Source organism: Dama dama, chromosome 5 (genome assembly GCF_033118175.1).
Source record: "Dama dama isolate Ldn47 chromosome 5, ASM3311817v1, whole genome shotgun sequence".
Classification (NCBI taxonomy): domain Eukaryota; kingdom Metazoa; phylum Chordata; class Mammalia; order Artiodactyla; family Cervidae; genus Dama; species Dama dama.
The window spans coordinates 113,683,656-113,702,305 of NC_083685.1; the positions used below are offsets into that span (position 1 = coordinate 113,683,656).

Below are 18,650 nucleotides of genomic sequence, written 5' to 3' on the forward strand. Positions count from 1 at the left end.
CTGGTTTTCTCTTGCTTGTCACCTTCTCTTTCTCACAATATGGTGCCCTGAAGGGGCCTGGACAGTTAGGGCAAGGAACTCCCATCCCTCAGAAGTCAAGCTTTTTTCCTGGTTAGGTGCCTCTGTTGGGTCTCCTGACAAGGACACATAATTATGAGCTTGTGAACAAAACCACCTGATTGATTCTTTCTCTCTTTCCCTCCCTCTTTCCCTTCCTCTCTCTCTCATTCTACCTTTCTTCCTCCCTCTATCCCTTTTTCTTTCTTTCTCACAAATTTCCATCTATTCATATTTCCCCCGTCTAATTCTTATGTAACCATTTTTTTCCCCCCACAACCTCAACACAGGATTTAGCACTCATTCCTGGTGACTTTCATCTTGTTGGTTTCAACCCAACTTTACAATCTGTCAAGGCTGCCTTGAATCTGCTTCATCACCCATTGTATTGGAGCTGCCTCTCAGCTAGCAGCCATCTGCAGGGTGAAAGCAGCTTTGCTGCCTGCATTCACAGGACTCATGACAATACCAGGTAGCCCAAGAATGGAGCTTTAGGACGCCCCCACAGAGATTGCCTCTGCTTTTTCAAAATTGTTCAATTTTAAATCCGCATCTCTATCATCCAGGTCACATTTCTGTCTTGTTTATAAGGATAAATGCCAAATGCTTTGCTGGATCAAGATAAATTGTCTGGGGCCATCCAATTACAATGGTGGTGGGAAGAGAGGGTTTGGCTGCTATTCAAGGTTCACAGCTTAATCTTTTCCTAAATGGTCACAGTCACCCATGAAGAAACCTGTTCTGGAACCTGCCATGCATGGATGTCAAATTGTTCTCTTTACATAATTTACCTTTTACCCCTTTGGGTAAAATCAAATGCCAGTCCCTCTTGTGTGGTAAGGCTGTTAATCAATGGCTTCGCCCAACACTCAGCATCAAGTCCAGAGTTCTTCCCCATGGCTGCAAAGTGCTGCATGCTTGCCCCCACCCCTGACTTCATATGGATTCCTCGCCTGCCTTCAGCCCAAGGGTCTCCTTTCTTTTGCTTGAATACGTCAAGCGTGCTCGCACTTCAGGCCTTTTCAGTTCAGTTCAATCGCTCAGTCGTGTCTGACTCCTTGTGACCCAATGGACTGCAGCATGCCAGGCTTCCCTGTCCATCACCAACTCCCGGACCTTATGCAAATTCATGTCCATCGAATCGGTGATGCCATCTAACCATCTCATTATCTGTCGTCTCCTCCTTCTGCCTTCAATCTTTCCCAGCATCAGGGTCTTTTCCAGTGAATCAGTTCTTCACATCAGGTGGCCAAAGTATTAGGGTTTCAGCTTCAGCATCAGTTCTTCCAATGAATATTCAGGATTGATTTCCTTAAGATTGCCTGGTTTGATCTCCTTGCAGTTCTAGGGACTCTCAAGAGTCTTCTCCAACACCACAGTTCAAAAGCATCAATTCTTTCGCGCTCAGCTCTCTTTATGTTCCACCTCTCACATCCTTACATGACTACTGGAGAAACGACAGCTTTGACTAGACAGACCTTTGTTGGCAAAGTAATGTCTCTGCTTTTTAATATGCTGTCTAGGTTGGGCATAGCTATTCTTCCAAGGAGCAAGCGTCTTTTAATTTCATGGCTGCAGTCACCATCTGCAGTGATTTTGGAGCCCCCCAAAATAAAGTCAGCCATTGTTTCCACTGTTTCCCCATCTATTTGCCATGAAGTGATGGGACCGGATGCCATGATCTTAGTTTTCTGAATGTTGAGCTTTAAGCCAACTTTTTCACTCTCCTCTTTCACTTTCATCAAGAGGCTCTTTAGTTCTTCGCTTTCTGCCATAAAGGTGGTGTCATTTGCACATCTGAGGTTATTGATATTTCTCCCAGCCATCTTGACTCCAGCTTATGCTTCATTCAGTCAGGTATTTTGCATGATGTATTCTGCATATAAGTTAAATAAGCAGAGTGACAATATACAGCCTTGACATGCTCCTTTCCCAATTTGGAACCAGTCTATCGTTCGATGTCCAGTTCTAACTGTTGCTTCTTGACCTGCATACAGATTTCTCAGGAGCCAGGTAAGGTAGACTGGTATTCCCATCTCTTGAAGAATTTTCTGCAGTTTGTTGTGATCCATACAGTCAAAGGCTTTGGCATAGTCAATAAAGCAGAAGTAGATATTTTTCTGGAACTCTCTTGCTTTTTCGATGATCCAGCAGATGTTGGCAGTTTGATCTCTTGTTCCTCTGCCTTTTCTAAAGCCAGCTTGAACATCTGGAAGTTCATGGTTCATGTACTGTTGAAGCCTGGTTTGGAGAATTTTGAGCATTACTTTACTAGCATGTCAGATGAGTGCAATTGTGTGGTAGTTTGAACATTCTTTGGCATTGTCTTTCTTTGGGATTGGGATGAAAACTGACCTTTTCCAATCTGTGGCCACTGCTGAGTTTTCCAAATTTGCTGGCATATTGAGTGCAGCACTTTCACAGCATCATCTTTCGTGATTTGAAATAGCTCAACTGGAATTCTATCACCTCCACTAGCTTTGTTCATAGTGATGCTTCCTGAAGCCCACTTGACTTCACACTCCAGGATGTCTGGTCTAGGTGAGTGATCACACCACTGTGGTTATCTGGTTCATGAAGATTTTTTTTTTTGTACAGTTCTGTGTATTCTTGCCACTTCTGCTTAATATCTTCTGCTTCTGTTAGGTCCATACCATTTCTGTCCTTTATTGTACCCATCTTTGCATGAAATGTTCCCTTGGTATCTCTAATTTCCTTGAAGAGATCTCTAGTCTTTCCCATTCTATTGTTTTCCTCTATTTCTTTGCATTGGTAACTGAGGATGGCTTTCTTATCTCTCCTTGCTATTTTTTTGAACTCTGAATTCAAATGGGTATCTATTTCCTTTTCTCCTTTGCTTTTAGCTTCTCTTCTGTTTTTCAGCTATGTGTAAGGCCTCCTCAGACAACCATGTTGCCTTTTTGCATTTCTTTTTCTTGGGAATGGTCTTGATCACTACCTTCCATACAATGTCACAAACCTCCATCCATCATTCTTCAGGCACTCTATCAGATCTAATCCCTTGAATCTCTTCATTCATCTTTCTGCTCATCTCATCACAGAGGCTTTCCCTGACCACTTTCCCTAAAATGTCAGCCCTCTCCCAACACCACTTATTTGATCACTGTCTCCTTATCTTTATTCTGACCCCCACTGATCATACATTAGTTTGTTTGTTCTTTCCTCCTTGTTGAAGGTAAGTTCCATGAGCTCAGGGACTTTGTTTTATCCCTTGCTCCATCCTAGCATTGGAACAGGACTAGGCACATGGTAGATGCTCCATAAATATTAACTGAACTCATGAACCAACACATCTCTCAGGACTCCAGGAGGACCCTCCACGCCCCCCCACCCCACCGCTACTCACTGGCTCTAGCCTCCATGTGGGACAATTGTGTTCTAACCCCAGCTCTCCTGTGAGCTCCCTGCCTGTGCCCTTATTTCAAACTGAAGACCCCTCCCCTTAGTGGGGAAGAAGGAACAGCAAGCAGCAGGGTAGCCAGAGAGCAATGCCTGCTCTTCTGTCCCTGCTGAAACTGCCTTCCTCAGACTGAGGGCTTACTCAGCCTCCCTCTGCCCCTTCTCACTCTGAACGTCTTTTTTATTTTTTTACAGATTTTTTTGGGGGCCTGGCTTCCCTGGTGGTCTAGTGATTAAGAATCCCTCTGCCAGTGCAGGGGACATGGATTCCATCCCTGATCAGGGAACATCCCACATGTCTGGAAGCAACTAAGCCTGTGTGCCACAACTACTGAAGCCCAGCTCACTGCAAGGAAAAGTAGTCCCGGCTCCCTGCAAATAGAGAAAGCCCATGTGTAGCAAGGAAGACTCAGAGCAGCCAAAAATAATAATAAATAAATGTTACAAAACATTTTTATATGGGCCATTTTTTTCTCTTTTTAGAATTTGTCACAACATTGCTTCTGTTTTATGTTTTGATTTTTTGAACACGAGGCATGTGGGCTCTTAGCTCCCCCACCAGAAATCAAACCCACACGCCCTACATTGGAAGGTGAGTCTTAACCACTGACCACCAAGGAAATCCCTGAATACAGCTTTAAGGACCCTCTTTTATGAGAGTGGGGACAGCATATTACTTCCCAACTCTTAATTCATCTTGGGGTTTATTTCCTTCAAAATAATGGAAAAAAATATTGTTTAATTTCACCCACCAGGGACTCAGCCTCCCTTTTCTGATGCGCCCAACCCCCCTCTCACCCAACCACCCTGAGACACCCCATCCCCCTCCAGTCTCACTTGGAGGCTCTGCCATCCCTTTTCCCTTGTTCCACTCTCTAGCTCCTGATACTCTCCAAAGACAGTAATTTGCACCCTAACCCTGGCAGAGACCTCTCTGCTCACACTTCTTCCAGTCCTAGATTCCTCAGCCCAAACATCACCTCAGGCCCCTCTCCTCTTCTGATGCCCAAGAAGAGGCAGCATGCTGTGGAGTTGGGGTCCAAGTTCTTTATTAGGCAGCAGGAGAGGGGGTGACTCAGCTCTGATGGGAGGGAGAGGACATCAGGAGGCAGAGAGAGATGGTGACCCAAGTAGATGACCCAGGGTCCATCTGATCTCCATCTCCACTAGTAGAATGTCACCCTCCCAGCCTCGGGCAACCAGAGACGGGGAGGGGCACTCGTTAGAGAAGGGACACAACATCACACGCAGCCTTGCTGCCAGGACAGAGATGTGTGGGCTCATCACTCCTCTTCATCATCTTCTTCTAAGGGTGGACGATTCCGCTTGAAGAAGCCAACCTGGGGGGTTTGCAGGGGCCAGGGATGGGGTGTAAAGGTGATTTTTCAGCCCCAGAGCAGCAATGAGGAATGTATGCTAGAAACCAGCCAGCCACGAGGTCCTCACCCTGAACCAACACAATCCTCACTATATGATCAAGTGGAGGCATTTCCCATTTAGAGATAATGCATGGAACAAAAAAATTTTTTAACATTTTGTTTTTCATTTCCTGAATTTTTCTTAAGTACTGATGATTATGTCTCTATATGACTCAAGCTTGTGATGGTATATATTTGATTATTATAAGTCTAATGTATGTTTTCCCTAAAAGCACTGTGGCTTTCTAGGGTTTGGATACTTGAGCGAGTTTGAGAACAGTGCAGGTGTTCTCCAGGGGCAGAGGAGGGAGTGACCCACCAGGGACACATCGGAGCAGGAAGACCTGGGTCCTTCTGGGGGAGGGACAAAGCAGGGAGGAGGTGAAAATTCTCAGGGGTCAATGGATTCCAGAAGGCAAGACTCAGTCCCTGGGACTCCTGCTCTCAGGGGGAGCTGATCTAAAGGCCTTAGGATTGAAAAAAAAAGAAAAAATAAAGGCCTTAGGATTTCAGGTGCCACCTCTCCCAGGGACCTGTGCCCTGGAAGAGATCCTCTGGAGGGTGACATTCTAATAGCAGAGATGGAAATCAGATGGACCCTGGGTCATCTACTTGGGCCACCATCTCTCTCTGCCTCCCTGTGGGATTGCCTGCCCTCCTCACCTCCGACCCCCACCACCTCACTTCCACACCGCCCCCCCACCTCAACCTTGCTTCACGTCTCACCTTCCACATGGCCAGGATCAGGAATGTGAGCAGCAGCAGGCCACCCAGCACGCCTACCAGCACCCACCACACTGGAATCTCTCTCTCCTCCAAGACCCGAAGCACCTGCGTCTGCACCTGAGGGGAGACCCGCGGGTCTCCTCAGTCACCGGGACACTTGCCTTTCCCAGAGACTCAGAGACTTGACCTGTGGCCAAGCCACCTACTTGTCCCACCTCTCAGATCCAGGCAGTCCCGGCTGGGCAGGGACTCAGGGGAAGACCAATGGGAGACCCGCGGGACCCTTTCTGCCACCATCCTTCCACACCCACCAGAACTTCCCCGCTGGGCAGGCTGAGGGCAGGCACGGAGTAGGGAAAGGAGGAGACGTTGAACCAAGCGTGCGACTGCAGCACAAACTGATCCAGGGGCCTCTGGATGGGGTGGAGGTGAAAGGCGTTTACACGAGGCCTGTTGGTTGCAGGAGTCCTAGCCTCGGACTCCGCTGTAGGAAGATCCGCCCTGTCTGCCTGCTCCATATTAAACCCAGCCCTCATTCTCTCCCCGCCCCTAAAGCCCCGCCTCCACAAGCCCCACCCCCAAGCACCTCAGGCCCCGCCTCTAGAAGGCCCCGCCCACCCGCACCCCGGTTCACCTCTTGGAGGATGGGCAGCCACAGGAAGGCCAGCACCGTGACCATGACCCGCTGCCCGCGCTCCATCTCCTGCAGCTCACAGTGCACCACAGTACAGGGCGCCGAGTCGCAGCTCTGAGGGGACATGTCATTGGTCCCCAGCCCCTACTGACCCATCATCACCCCCATCATAGGACCCAAGTCAGAGGGGGCTGGGGGGTCGAAGAGCTTGGGCCAGGCCTCCCTGTCGGGAAGGGCCTCAGATTCAAGCTTGGGACATTATCTTTGAATGGGATTGCTCACACTGTCCCAAAGATACAGGGAAAGGGCAGGAAGAAGTGGGTCAATCGTACAGCGTTCAGTACTAAGCCTTATTGTAACCCTGCTTTGGCATTTGTTCATTTTCTTTAATGTACTGGATACCTTGAAACATACAAGTGCCCCCCCCCCCCCCACCCCAGACACAAGATGAGCACAGTCCTTCATATTCACCTGGAGGTCCCTGTGAGACCAAGGTGACCCACATGAGGTCCCCACCACACCCTTCTCTCTCCCTGCCTCCCATCCCCTCTGCCTCTGGGCCCCAGGGCGGCCCCAGCTGGAGACCACAGAGCCTGCTCACCACCAAGATTGGGTCTTGGAGCCTTGAGGGCTGCTTCTCCTCCGGCAGGACGGCCTGTCTGCGATCCCGCTTGTGATGGGCCGGGGAAGGGCTGGGGGTGGGCAGCCTCCATTTCAGCTGAGGAGGCAAAGAGGCCCTCAGGTCTCATGCTCTGCCCACCTGTCAGCCCTCCCACAGGGGCCCTGGTTGATGGGCTAGGGATTCACGTGGGCTGTCACCTGGCGGGGGTTGGGAGAGGGCTCTGAGGTGCACTGAAGGCCTCCTTGTGGCTGAATATGCAGGATGTAGAGCAGATCTGAGGACTGGGACTGGCTGGGGAGGTAGAGGTTGAGGCGGAGGCCACTTACAGCACCAGGGCCATTGTTGTGGAGCTGGCAGGGCGGTGGTGGCAAGATGTTACGAGGCTCAGCACCAAGACCAGCTCCTGGGACCCTCCCACCCCAGCCTGGGGCCCGGAGCCTCCTTCCTACCTCGTAGGTGTGCTCCACTTTGGGGCCCCAGCCGTGAGAGCTGTTCTGCCCACTGCCTTCTTCCGCAGCCACCACCAGGGAGGCTGGAAAGGAATTCCTGCAGGGGCCCGAGACCCCCAGAGTGAGCCTGATCCCCTGACTTGCCCATGGGGGTTTGCCCAGGACCCCCTGAGCCTCAGGGCCGTGCCTGCCAACTCCCTTTTGCCTCCTTGGGCTCTCACCCTCTCAATTCCACGTGGGCCGCTGCCCGGACTGGCACATCCAGCTCCACCATCTCACTATTTGGATTCTGGCTGTTCTTGCTGTAGGAAGGGGGCCGAGGAGAAACGGATCAGGACACCAGCCCAGTGAACATCAGGACTCTCAGGGCAGGGGGCAGGGGAGAAGGGGCAGAATATCAGAGGGCTCAGGAAGAGCTAACTCCACAAACAGCATGCCACACTAAAGTTAGTTCCTCTAGGGCTCCAAAACTCAGAAACAAGACTCTGAGGAAGAAAGGAAACAGGGAAGTCTAAAGAGCATGCCTCCCAGAGAACCCTTCTGTGTGGCGGGCATCTGAGGGTCTCTGTGTGGGGATCAGACAGGGGGAGGGAGTGCCCCCCAGTCTAGTATACCTCCTGATCTGCAGCATGAAGGACACCTGCTCCCCAGCCTCTTCCAGCTTCCCCACGCTCACCCACATCATGACTTCTATCTGAGACACGGGGAGGACCAGAGTCACTCTGAATGTGGCCGCCATTCCTCGTCCTGAAGACCACTCAGAGAGGGAGTCACTCACCCAAGACCACACAGCCAGGGAGTGAGAGGACAAGGATTCCAGTCTGGAGCCATCTGACTTCAAACCCAGCCCCCGAAACCCAGCTGTCTATGAACCCCTGGTAGAGGAGACCCAGCACCTAGGACTGAGTGGCCTCACCTCGGCGTTACTCTTCATGGGGTTTCCCAGCTCACACAGCACCACCTTGGTCTCGTTCTCCTTCTTCTGGTTACAGATGAGCCTCTCAAAGCCCTTCGGAGAAGCAGTCCCGAGGAAGAAGATGGTTACACAGCATCCCTTCTATATTTAAGCTCCCTTGGAAAGTCAAGGTGGGGAGGATTCCAGGGTGGAATGGAGGGTTTCAAGGGGAGGTGGAGTTCAAGGACTGTCACATTCCTGTTAATGTATTACTGTAGCATCTTATTCTTTTTTAATGACTTAAAAAAAAATGAAAACCACAAAACATCACATGGATGGTAACTCCATTGTTATCAACAGCATCAGTAAAATAAAAAATAAATATACACCTATGTAAGCATCCATGTCAAGAAAAAAGAACGCAAGGAAATCCAAATTTAACAGAAATCCAAAACCAAATGTAAACGGTGGCTCCTGTTAACAGTTATTTCCTGATTTTATATACAAGTTCTTGCATTGTATGCCATTAGTAAATATTCCTCTTCCAAATTAGAGGGGAAAAAAAATCACAGCTCTTGAAGGGAAGCATAGAGAAATGGGAGCTCTCAGGTGGGAGATGAGAATCAAGGCTCCTGTACTTCCCAGGTCCCCATCAACACCGGGGTGGGGGCTCACCTCCATGTTGCTGACAGCCCGCATATAGTGGGCGCCTGGGGGCAGGTACACGGCCAGCTCAGCCTCGTAGGCTCCCTCACCCTCATTGGCTGCATCCATTTGCAGCTCCAGCACGTTGTCGGCTCCAATTAGGAGTGGGGAGCCCTTCCTGTGGCAGTTGAGAAGGGAGTAAAGCCAAGGAGGCCGGGTCCAAGCCCAGGGTCTGGGACGAGGAGACAGGCTGAGGCCAGAGTATCAGGATCCAGGTGGGGAGGGGCTGTCGTCAGGGTAGACAGGGCGAGGTGGGAGGGCAGTGGGTGGTGTTGGGGGGCAGTGGGCGGTGTTGGGGGGAAGTGGGCAGTCTTCTCACATGCTGGCAGTGAGCTGCAACTGTGGCACACACAGGTCATCATCTCCACAGTCCAGAATGATGCGGGTCTAGAGGGGACACATCATGTGGGTGGGTAGGTTTGGGGGTCACAGTGGGTTTGGGGAATTAGAAGGTCTGAGAAGAAAAAGAAGGTTGGTGATGATATCAGAGCTTTGGGGTTTGCCTCAGGGTTTGGGATGATGTCAGGGCTTTGATGATGCAAGGAAATCCATCAAACGTTAACGAAGTTTCCTGTTAACATGTATTTCCAGATTTTATAATTCATTTCTTGAATTGGATACCATCAGCAAATATTCCTCTTCCAAATTAAGAGGAAAAAAAATCACGGCTCTTAAACGAAAGCGTGGAGAAGTGGAAGCTCTCAGGTGGGAGATGAGCAGGTAGACATCAGGGTTTAAATGAGAGTTTAGAGGTGATGTCAACATCTGAGGTTTGTATGAGGGTTTGGGGGGATTGAGATTTGGCAGTTTTCATTAGGGTTTAGAGTAAGCATTAGAGATTAGACGTGACATCCAGGTTTGGATGTCTATTCGGATGTCAATATGGACACTAGCCCAAACCTTGACAATCTTGCAGGGGTCCTCCCCCTCCCCTGCCTGCACCTGCCCACCCCTACCTGTTCCTGGATGTGGGTGTCTCCGTGCAGCACGAGAGCCGGCGCTCCTCCATCCTTCTCGGGCGGCAGGGACACACTAAAGCTGAGCACGATCGGACTTAGCTTGTCCCGGAAGTCGGCCTCATCCTAGGGAAGGGGGCAAGAGACGGGCCGTCTTGCTACCACGTACCCTACCTACCTTGTGTGTCCCGCTGACCACCCCTGCAGCGCCCGGCCCCACGCCCTGAGGCTGGATTAACAGGCTCTGCATACCCAGCCCTGCCCACCCCCAGCCTGGGCATACTCGGAGGAAGGCCGTGGCGTTGTAGCAGATGCGGCTGCGTCTCACTTCCAGGTCCCGGATGGTGCCCGCCTGCTGAGAGTCCAACAGTAGGACCCGCCGGCCCTGACGGGGCTTCTGCCGGTCCAGCTGCAGCTCAGCCTTCAGGTCTGGCCCAGGCAAGCGGGGTGTGTCAGAGTCTCCCGGGCCAGCCTCCAGGGGAGCCCAGGCCCACCTGCCTCCTGTTCCCCAGGGTGCCACTCACGCAGCTTCTCGGGAATGTTGTGCCCACTGGCTCCCACACACATCTGGATGTTAAAGCTACAGAGAGATGAATGGGGCTCAGGGGCTAGGGTCGCCCGGCTGAGGTCCCAGATCCTGCCTGGCCCACACCCTCCGTTTCCTCACCAGCTCACTGGGGTCTTGGTCTGGGACAGGACACAAGTCTTCACGGCAGGGTTTAGTGAATCTTGCACCATCAGCTGGACAGTGACCATCACCACTGGCTGAGCCCTGGTGGGAATTGGGAGGCTTGCCTTGGTGGCCCCTCCTGACCTAGTCTCTGATGGGGTGGGTTCTTCCCCATCCTGTCCCTGGAGCCAGCGCTCACCTGTATACCACGACCTTGCTGGCCCCGTAAGCTCCCACAAGCAGGTCTATAGATATTGTGAGAAGGAGGGGTGGTGTCAGAATCGTTAATTAGAGACTTATGGGGTCTTCATCTCATTTTCTCAGGGGTTTCCCACACTACCTTCCCCATAGGAGGTTTGATCTGGCCCCCCAACCCACAGAGGTCTCAGGGGGGCACCAGGTCAGGTTCAAGCCCCTTGCTGTGTCTCTTAGTATCTCCAGCTAATGCCCAAGACCCCTTCCTGTCTAGCTGGAGGCAGTCCAGGGGCACCTGGGTATCCGTTGTCATCGATATCTGTGGCACCTCGAAGGGAGAAGCCAAAGCCAGAGCCTGTGGAGAAGGGGCTGTCCAGGACCTGGGAGGGGGATGGGTTAAGCCCCTCACTCTGACCCAGGTACACCAACACTTGGCCTTGACCGCTGGGACCCCCATAGGGGGCGGCTACCGCAACATCTGGAAAGAACAACAGAAAGGGAGTGGCTATCTCTTATCCAGTCGCTCCAGGCCCTATAACACTTCCCTGAGCTCCTTCTCTGGGCAGACCCCAGGGGACCAGGAGAGGAATGCAGGGGTCCCGGCAAGGAAGCATCTGCCCCACTCTCCAGGAGTTTACAATTGGGTGGGAGGAAGACCCATCAAGTCAGATTATTGTAAAAACAGTCTAACAGCCCTCACTATCTATTGAGGACAATATATTGTCATGATTTCTTTTAATCCTGAAAACTAGGCATTATTATTCCCATTTTAAAGGAGAAAATAGAGTCCCAGAAGATTAAGTAACCAAGACCTGCTAAATATTTGCCCCCTCTTCAGCTGGGGCATTCCACTCCCACCATGTAAACCCAGGGTCACACCATGGGCTTGTCATCACTCATAACTTTAATGACCAGTCTTGAAAATGTAGTCATCATTAATAACAATCATTAATAATCTTATTAACCTGTAAGAATTCTTTGCATGTGATGGCAATTAAGATCTTTGATATATATGTTGTAACTGTCTTTCCCTTGCCTTCTGACTTCATGGTATGTTTTCTGTGCAGTTTTTTTCTTTTAAAGATGTACTGACTTTTCTGATAGGCTCAGAACACAGTCTCACCCAGTCACCTGATCTTTGGCTTCCCCATCTCTCCACCTATTTTCTAAACATTCGATTACCCTTGCCATATCCTCAGCCATCCCGCCCCATCGCCAGTCCTAGCCAGACCCCACCACATTGGGCACTGTGAATTCCTGACCTCCAGCCATCACCAGGGGCCTCAGTGTATGCCTAGCAGTCCCTCAGGGTTTTCTGCTCAGTACCTATTTCAAACCTTTTCCATTCAATCAAGCTCCCCTCCTCTCACTTCCTTCACAAAAAGAAGCAAACTGTTGTGCTTTTTGCTCTTCTCCCCTCTTGACCCTAGAATAGTGTCCCTCCTACACCTGCCACTAGCCTGAGCATTCCAGCCCTGCATCTCTCAGGCATTGCAGGGACCCACTTCCAGCTCACTCCCTGCCCCTATTTCCGCACAAGATCATTTTCCTCCACATTTCACCTACTACATAGTCTTTATAATTAAAATAGCCTTCCTTTAATCCTCATCTCCTTTCACTAATCACCTTTCTCTTTCTCCTTTCACAAACTGGTAGAAAAAGCAGTCTACTCTGGCTGCCATCAATTCTTCACCTTCATTCGTATCTTGCACCATGACATTCTGGCTTTGGTCCCTAGCTAGCCCTGAATTGGTTCTTGTCACTGTCACCAATGACTTCTTTCTTGCTAAAGCCCAGGAATACTTACTTCTTCAGCCCCATCTAATTGTACCTTTCAGCAGCATCTGGAGCCACCGACCCAGCTTCCTTCTGCTTCCAGCACTCTTCCTTTGAGTTCTGGGCCATCAGATCTCCTAGTTTCCCTCCTACCCCTCTGAACATCCCTCTGTCTCCTTTCTAAACCCACTTTTTCTGGGAGTCCCCTAAATGCTCTTGTTCCCCAGGGCTCTCTCCTGGGCCTATTCCCACTCTGCAAGCTCCCAGGACCTCATCGACCCTCCCCAAGCCCCTATCTCCCATTCAGACCTCTCTGCTGGAAATGGGGGAAGTCACACCCAGCTGTTCCCTGGATATGTCTGCCTAAGGCTCCCAAGCCTTTCATGATCAAACAAGTCTAGGGAATTCCCTGGCGGTCCACTGGTTAGGACTCCGTACTTTCACTGCCAGGGGTATGGGGTTCGATCCCTGATTGGGGAACTAAGATCTAGCAAGTTGTGCGGCGTGGCCAAAAAAAGAAAAAGAAAAAGATCAAATGAGAGCAGAGCTGATTTGCTGATCTCCCTCCAGGCCTGTGGCAAGACTTGAGTTTCAGGCAGTGAAGGGCACCACCACCCACCCAACTCCTCTCTCTTAGCCCTACCTCCAGTCACCCATCAAGTTCTAATAATCTAAGTAATAACTATCTAGAAATCACCCTCATCTCTAACTCTGCTGCCAAAGCCCACACCCCAGTGGTCACTATCTCTTGCCTGGACTAAAGCAAACAAATCCCGACTAGTCTCCTTTAACTCTCTCCTGCTCAAAGCCCTTCCTGGCTCCCGCTACCCTCAGGTCAAATCCACGATCTTTGTCATGGCTATAAACCCCTTCTCTCTTGCCTTACCATTGTAGCCATCCCGGTTGAGGTCGCCCAGAGGTGCGATGGCTGAGCCAAATCGCCCATAGAGCTGTGTGCCAGTCAGCAGGAGGTTGGGGGCCCCCAGCATTCGGGCGCCTCGAGTCTGCAGGAACAAGTACACACGCCCCACCTCGGCCAGCTTGCGGTCAGCACGGCTCTCCATGTACAGTGGTGCGCCCACCAAGAGGTCATGCCTCCTGCAGGCCCAACGGGCGGTTATGTGGGGATGGGTTAGGGGGATGCTGTGGGCCTGAGCCCAGGCTTACCCATCCTTGCCCTCCCGCTCCCCTCGGTGGTCATGTGTGAGTGAGGGCTGGGAAAGGAAGAGACCAGAGACAAAGGGCAGTCAACACCTCTGGTAATTTGGGACCCAAGTGGGTAGGGGTGGGGGCGCCTGGCTTCTCACCCATCCCCATTGACGTCAGTGATGGCCACTGAGTGCCCAAAATACGAAGCCATCTGCAGAAAATGAGGCACACCTTAATTTCTGTCCTCATACTCACACTTCCATCCCACCATGTCTCGCGGAATATTCCAGGGTCTCAATTCCCTGGTCTTGGACACCCCCACCTGATCCTCACCTGCTCTCCATGCAGCCGGTGCAGTGTCTGGTGGTAGGAGTCCAAAATTTCCACCTGCTCAGAAAACGTACAGGAGCATGTCACAGTTGAGCCCACCGCAGAAGGGCAGGAAGTTTGGGGGGGGCGGGGCGCGGTTCAGTGAGGGGTGGACAGAGGGCACTCACCGCTCCCAGGGTCCAACTCCAGGTGGGGGCACCGAAGACATACTCTGGGGAGAGCCGGGCCCAGAAAGTGAGGTCTCTGGAACCCCCACCTGGTTCCCGCCCGCTGTTCTGCATCCCAGGGAGATTTCACTGCGGGTCTTGGAAGTGCTCTTTTCCGGGCAGGACTCCCCAAACCCCACCCCTAAGTGAATTTCTTGCCTGTAGTTTTGGGATTTCCGTCGAAGTCGCCCACGGCCACCGAGTACCCTGAAGGCACAGTGAGAGTTAGTCCTTCCGGGAGGGTGAAGCAGGGAAGGGGCCTGAGTGAGAGGGGACTCAGAGACCACCCAGTTCAAACTCTGCATTGCGAAGACGGGGAAATCGAGGCCACCGAGAGGACAAGACCTGCCCGAGGCCACGGAGCGAATTCAGTGCGAGAAGTCGACGTGCTCGCCTTTGGGAGCTGGGCGGTCTGCAGAGGGTAGGGAGAGGGAGCTGCTTGAGCAGACTGGGGGCGCCTTAGTCCTGGGGCTGGCCAGCCAGAGTTGACAATGGGGCGTTCCTGCAGGGGTAGGGCCGGGCCAGCTGTGCCACTTGAGTGCTGGGAAGCCTCGAAGGGAGGTGCCACGTTACCCCGGTAGCCGTCGTAGTACTGTAAGTGACTCTGGTCGTAGGTGAACTGGGTGCGCACGTGCCACAAGAGGGTGCCCGGGCGGTAACTCGAGATGATATCGGCGATTGGAGCCCGCGCCAGGAGACCTAGGGCGCGTGGGACAGTTGGTGTGGGCGCCCAGGAGTCTGGGGTCTGCCCGGGTCGAGAGAAGGGAGGGAGGTGTATGGATGAGCACGTACCTACGAAATAGTAGCCGCCAGGAGCCCCAAGCACCAGCTCCCCAGCCTGAAATAGAAGCTCTGGAGGTGAGAGGGGGGTCCTATTTGGGGGGCCACCCCCACGCCGTTTATGCTCCCTACTCGCCTGAGTGACTACCGAGCTGAAGCCGGCTTCGCAGTAACGCTTGTCTTCTCCTAGAGGAGGCAAAATGGAAGGGTTAGCGCAGAAGCCTGCTTTGGGGGTGGGGCGGGGCCACAGGATAATACGGGGGCGTGGTTTAATATCGACATCCAGTGGGCAGGACGCGGGGGCGGAGTCAAGAACTGGGCCATCTGGGAGACCCCAGACTGCAAGCAGGATTTGGGAAAGCTGGAGGCCAAGAGAGATCGGGTGAAGGGCGGGGCTAATGGATAACAGCCGCGAGTGGGAGGAGCCAAAACGGAGCTCACTGAAATGATTTCTCTCGTAAAATTGGCTCATTTTGTTGGCCCGGCAGGGCGAGTACTCTGTGCGGTCGCCGTTTTGGAGCTGAGCCACGAAGCAGCCACCTACGGGCGTCTTCTGAGCCTCCTCCTCGTTCCTATCTAGGACGTTCCAGTGTTGCCAGGGGGCGCAGGCCTGAAGCAGAGCCACAGGAGAATGGGGAAGGGGCGGGACTCGGGTTCCTCCCTCCACGTGTCCCCGCCCTCCGTCTGCTCCCTGATCCCGGTCCGGTAGCGCCCACCACAATGCTGTCTCTCCAACTAACGACCGACGCCCCGAGTCCTTGCCCGGCCTTGAAGGTTTGGAAAGTTTGGGTGCCTATGCTTCGCGTTTCATCATCTGGAGGGCAGAAGAAGGAGTAGGATGCTGAAGCCCGGCTGTCCGCTCTCCTCGTAGCCCCTCCCTTTCTCTTCTTGTGAGAGACTCACTGAGGTCGAAGGGCAGCGAGCTGCACTGGCCGCCCTCGGCCTTCCAGGGGCACAGAAAAACGCCGCCGGTCTCCTCCTCGCTGCGGCCCAGGGTCCGTGGGGCGCCCACCACGACGAACACACTGCATAAGAAAGCTGGGTGAGCGCTCCGTGGATTCTGGGGTACCTCGTGCCCCAGTGCTTGTGGTGGGAGCACTCCTCCTCGGAAGGGCGGTGTGCCTTGAGGGTCACTGGATCATCTTTTCTCAGTGAGACGACACAAACCATAGAGGCCAACCTTTTCATTTTATGGCCAGTGAAACTGACTCCCAGCGAGGAAAGTCACATACCCATCAGTAACCGAGGGAATTAAGGATAAAACTGAGCATATAACCATTAGGTTTGATTTGAACACAAGGGGTTTGATAGCCTTGCTAAGAGAGACCTAAACTCTGTACACAGTCTACATTCCCCAACACTTGCCGTGAAGAGCCATGCACCGTAATCCTGTCTGAACTGTCATCAGGTCTCTTTCTGAGAACCAATTTTAACCAGGAAATATTAAGCTAGTGGGCACCTCTAAAGTAGGTGGTGGGGTGCTGACATTTCTAAGGACTCTAGTAGATCTAGATTCAGTGCTGTCAGGAGAAGTAAATGAAATAAATGCATGAGAAACATTTATGCCAATGCCAGCCAAATAATACATAATGAGGGCTCCAAAAATGCTGTAATTTTTTTATCTTTTTAGTTTGCAGGATGTTTACTAAGTAGTGCCCATGAGACCAGTATCTGTGAAAAGGAGGAGAAAGAAGCAGGAGCGGGCAGGAGGCATTGAGTTGAGATTCAGACCGAATAACAGCCATGGCTCAATGTCCTGGGAACTTTGGAGTTAGAAAGACCCTCAGAACTGTCTGGAGTTGAGAAGAGAGAGTCAGACCCTTAACCTCTCCCCTCCCTCCACACTCCTCATTGACTAGTCATTGTTCCTGGGCCACATTTGGAAGTGGGGGAGCTTTGAGGGAGGTGGCCCTCTTCAGCAGAGGCAACTCCCCAAGGTGCTGATACTCTGAAGCTGGACTTTAGTGTCCATCTCAATAAGGAAATAGCTCAGGGTTGTTCCTATAGAGAGAAAGAGTCAGGACTCTAATTTTAGCAGTCTGAATTTGCAGCCTGATCAATCCCAACCAATAATGCTCTATTGCTTCTTTTCTTTTTTTTTTTATTTTTTATTTTTTGCTTCTTTTCAAATATCAATCATTTTGCTGGGTTGAGGGGATTGGAATAGAAAAGCAAAGTGGATAGTAGTAGAGAGTAGATAGACAATTTCACAGTTCTGCAGGTCAACTTAAGACATGTGCTCCTTTCTGTATTTCAAGGGGATAGGGGTGGAGTGGGTCATAAAACTGACCCTTGAGGAAAAAATAAGGCATCAACATGGGTCTCCCCTTTGTCTTTGCTCTGCCCAGCTCCCCACTGGTGCCTCTCGCTGACACCCCAGTATTCCTGATAAGAATTCAGCCCAAATAGACCCTGGAAATCACTTTGGCCAACCTCTATCACAAATGGGGAACTCAAGACCCACAGAAGCAGTGATGGTGGGGGAGTTTCCCAGGGCTCACCTCCCATTGCTCTTCTTGTAGAAGTCCAGTGAAAACCCAAAGTGGCTGCCGTTAGGGCCTGTGTAGACAGTGAGCTGCACTGGGTCCAGGTTCAAGGCCCAGGTTGGAGGCACAACACCAGGTCCCAAGAGCAGCTGCACCCACTCCAGAAGCCAGAGGGCACGAAGCAGACAGAGAGCTCTGGCCATCGTCCTTCTCCCACAGCCTCCTAGGCACTAATGGGTTGGTGGCTTCCTCTTTCAGTTCCACCACAGGAAGTCTTTTCTTATCAAGCTGAAACCCACTTGCTGAGCAGTAGGCAGAGTCCTGGGCCATATGGTTTCTAGGGTTGCTGGGAAGAGAGTAAGTCCACCCTGGGGTGTGGATGCTCATGGCTGAAAGCCAATTCTTCCCTTTTCTTGAACATATTTTATCATTGAGTCCTGCTGGTTCTGCTCTTCAACAATGTCTCTTGAATCTTCATTCCGTTTCTCCTACCACCATGCTAGTCTAAACCACCATTGCTTCCTGCTTGGGATAGTGCAACATGCCTCCACTCTAGCCCAGTTCTGTAGGTCCTCCTCCCCCCACACAGTTCCCTGCACTGCCAAGGCATACTGTGACTTGGTCAGAAGTGGGGGAAGGAGTGAGGAAGGTCCTGGCCCCTGATAAGACCTGAGGCTGCTGTATCCTTAAAAGGATAAGGCACTTATCCACTTCCTCCTTCTAGGACCTTTGGCAGCTTCACTCAGTCATATTGGCACAACAGCTTCCTCACTCATCCTTCATCTGGGGCCAAGTCTTAATGTGGCCACAGCAATGTAGCCAGTGCTGGGGGAGGGGTGGTGAATGGATCCTGGCTGAAGGGAGGAGATGGGGGTAAAGTGGAGTCATCCCAGGGTGTTCTGGCTCACAGGCTCTGAGATTTGCACCACCTGTTCAGGTGAAGGCAGGTCTAACTCCTTGGGTGACAGAGCTCTTGTTCAATCACTAAGACTTGATTCTAGTGGGGTCATTACCTAGGGGATGCCTCCCTCAATTCCTCGGGCTGGCGCTCTGGGGTTAACACACAGAGGTGCAGCACTGATCACACTGCTTAGTCATGGTCTGTTCACTGGATTTTGTCCACGGGTCCCTTGAGAATGAGGTTCCTTTCTGGTGCCCCAGGACCTTGCCAAGAGC

The 18,650-nt window shown here is 51.8% G+C and overlaps 1 protein-coding gene across 1 annotated transcript; it reads right to left on the reverse strand.

Annotated features, from left to right (window-relative positions):
* Window positions 1–4,520: 4,520 nt before the first annotated feature.
* ITGA2B (integrin subunit alpha 2b) lies at window positions 4,521–17,677 on the reverse strand. Its single transcript, XM_061141226.1, has 30 exons — window positions 17,490–17,677; window positions 15,892–16,013; window positions 15,705–15,802; window positions 15,430–15,598; window positions 15,125–15,174; window positions 15,001–15,046; window positions 14,782–14,907; window positions 14,368–14,415; window positions 14,170–14,213; window positions 14,006–14,059; window positions 13,831–13,883; window positions 13,410–13,621; window positions 11,043–11,225; window positions 10,752–10,797; window positions 10,550–10,654; window positions 10,407–10,462; window positions 10,166–10,311; window positions 9,883–10,008; window positions 9,246–9,313; window positions 8,897–9,044; window positions 8,243–8,335; window positions 7,941–8,020; window positions 7,548–7,628; window positions 7,327–7,423; window positions 7,075–7,227; window positions 6,857–6,973; window positions 6,256–6,369; window positions 5,933–6,034; window positions 5,622–5,738; window positions 4,521–4,817 (listed from the first exon to the last, which is right to left on the reverse strand). Exons 1-30 carry the CDS (start codon window positions 17,675–17,677, stop codon window positions 4,761–4,763), a joined length of 3,099 nt encoding a protein of 1,032 aa, XP_060997209.1. The 3' UTR covers window positions 4,521–4,760.
* Window positions 17,678–18,650: the final 973 nt, after the last annotated feature.

What these genes read in the sequence shown, in the direction of transcription:
- ITGA2B (XM_061141226.1), bottom strand. Translation starts at nt 17,677, where the DNA reads ATGGCCAGAGCTCTCTGTCTGCTTCGTGCCCTCTGGCTTCTGGAGTGG. An exon ending in GGGCTGTCAGCAACATGGAG is followed by an intron (nt 8,336 to 8,896) that starts GTGAGCCCCCAC and finishes GCTTCTCCGAAG; the next exon opens with GGCTTTGAGAGGCTCATCTG. An exon ending in TTCATGCTGCAGATCAGGAG is followed by an intron (nt 7,629 to 7,940) that starts GTATACTAGACT and finishes CCCTTCCTACAG; the next exon opens with CAAGAACAGCCAGAATCCAA.